Source organism: Erythrolamprus reginae, chromosome 2 (genome assembly GCF_031021105.1).
Source record: "Erythrolamprus reginae isolate rEryReg1 chromosome 2, rEryReg1.hap1, whole genome shotgun sequence".
NCBI lineage: Eukaryota > Metazoa > Chordata > Lepidosauria > Squamata > Dipsadidae > Erythrolamprus > Erythrolamprus reginae.
In genome coordinates, this window is record NC_091951.1 from 252251990 (window position 1) to 252253233 (window position 1244).

Genomic DNA, 1244 nt, shown 5'->3' on the forward strand with positions numbered 1-1244 from the left:
CCCTCCTTTAAATTTTACAAATAAGAAATATTACAGAAAATTGTTGTAAAGCCAAGGATGTCGAGTACGTCTACATATACTAATACTTTTAAAAAACAAACATTAACGTCAGCTTCATCTCCCCAAGTGTCACCACAGCCATCTCCTGTACACCAAAGTACTACTGCAATCATGTTAGCCAAAGAGAAGGAGAAAGAAAAAGCACAATAGCCTACCCTTGTAACGATACAAGAGACATTAAACGCAATGAAAGAATTTATGCTTAAATCACAAGAAGATGCAAATCAACAACGAGAAGCCTTAAAAGCAGAAATGGGCGAATTAAAGGCGGATACAGGAGAGATGAAGGAGCAGATGAAGGAAATTCAACAAACTTTGAAAGAAAATGAAGATAGGGTGAAGGCGGTGGAAGAGAAAACTGAAAAAATGGAAAAGAGAATGGACTATTTTGAAGGCAGATCTGATGTACGTTATCGAAAATATGATGAATCAATCACACATCTTGAAGTGCAACGAGCATCCTATGGACTAAGATTTCAGAACATAATAGAAGAAAAAGATGAAGATTTACAAGCAAGAATGGCAGAAATTATCGGAGGAATTCATCAGATGGATCTCACAGAATTAACAAAATAAATTGATGAAGTTTTCAGAGTACAAACTAGCTACGTACGTTGGCACAACCTACCAAGAGAAGTCCATATCAATTTTGTTAGAAGAACCATAAGAGATGATATTTTGAAATGGACAAGAAATGAAAAATTACAAGACAAAGGAAAAGAAATTACAATACTGAAACAAGTTCCAAGAAGTGTAAGAAAAAGCAGAAGAGACTATCATTTTCTGACTAAAATTTTGATCAAAGAAAATATAACTTTCCGTTGGCTTATTCCAGAAGGACTATCACTTTATTGGCAAACCAAAAGATATAAAATAGAAAACTTGGAAGAAGCAAAAGACTTTTATGAAACTAGTGGAATATGCCAACTGGAGCAACCAATGAAAGAACTGCCAGAAAGAAGGGAGGAGGACACAGGGAGCACCGCACAGGGAGGTGAGAAGGAGCTAGGTGCAAGAAGAAAACAACCTCAGCGCAAAAGAAAAGACACCAAAAAATAACTACAAATGACTATGTTAAAAGATTTTAACATCTTTTCAGTAAATGTGAATGGATTAAATGAACCGAGAAAAAGAAAACAAATATTTACAAAAATTAAAAATCAAAAAGTTCAAATAGTAATATT

The 1244-nt window shown here is 34.4% G+C and overlaps 1 protein-coding gene across 1 annotated transcript; it reads left to right on the plus strand.

The window, feature by feature from the left end:
- Window positions 1-246: 246 nt before the first annotated feature.
- On the plus strand, window positions 247-636 carry LOC139159567 (uncharacterized). The gene has a single exon (XM_070736875.1). It carries the CDS (start codon window positions 247-249, stop codon window positions 634-636), a length of 390 nt encoding a protein of 129 aa, XP_070592976.1.
- Window positions 637-1244: the final 608 nt, after the last annotated feature.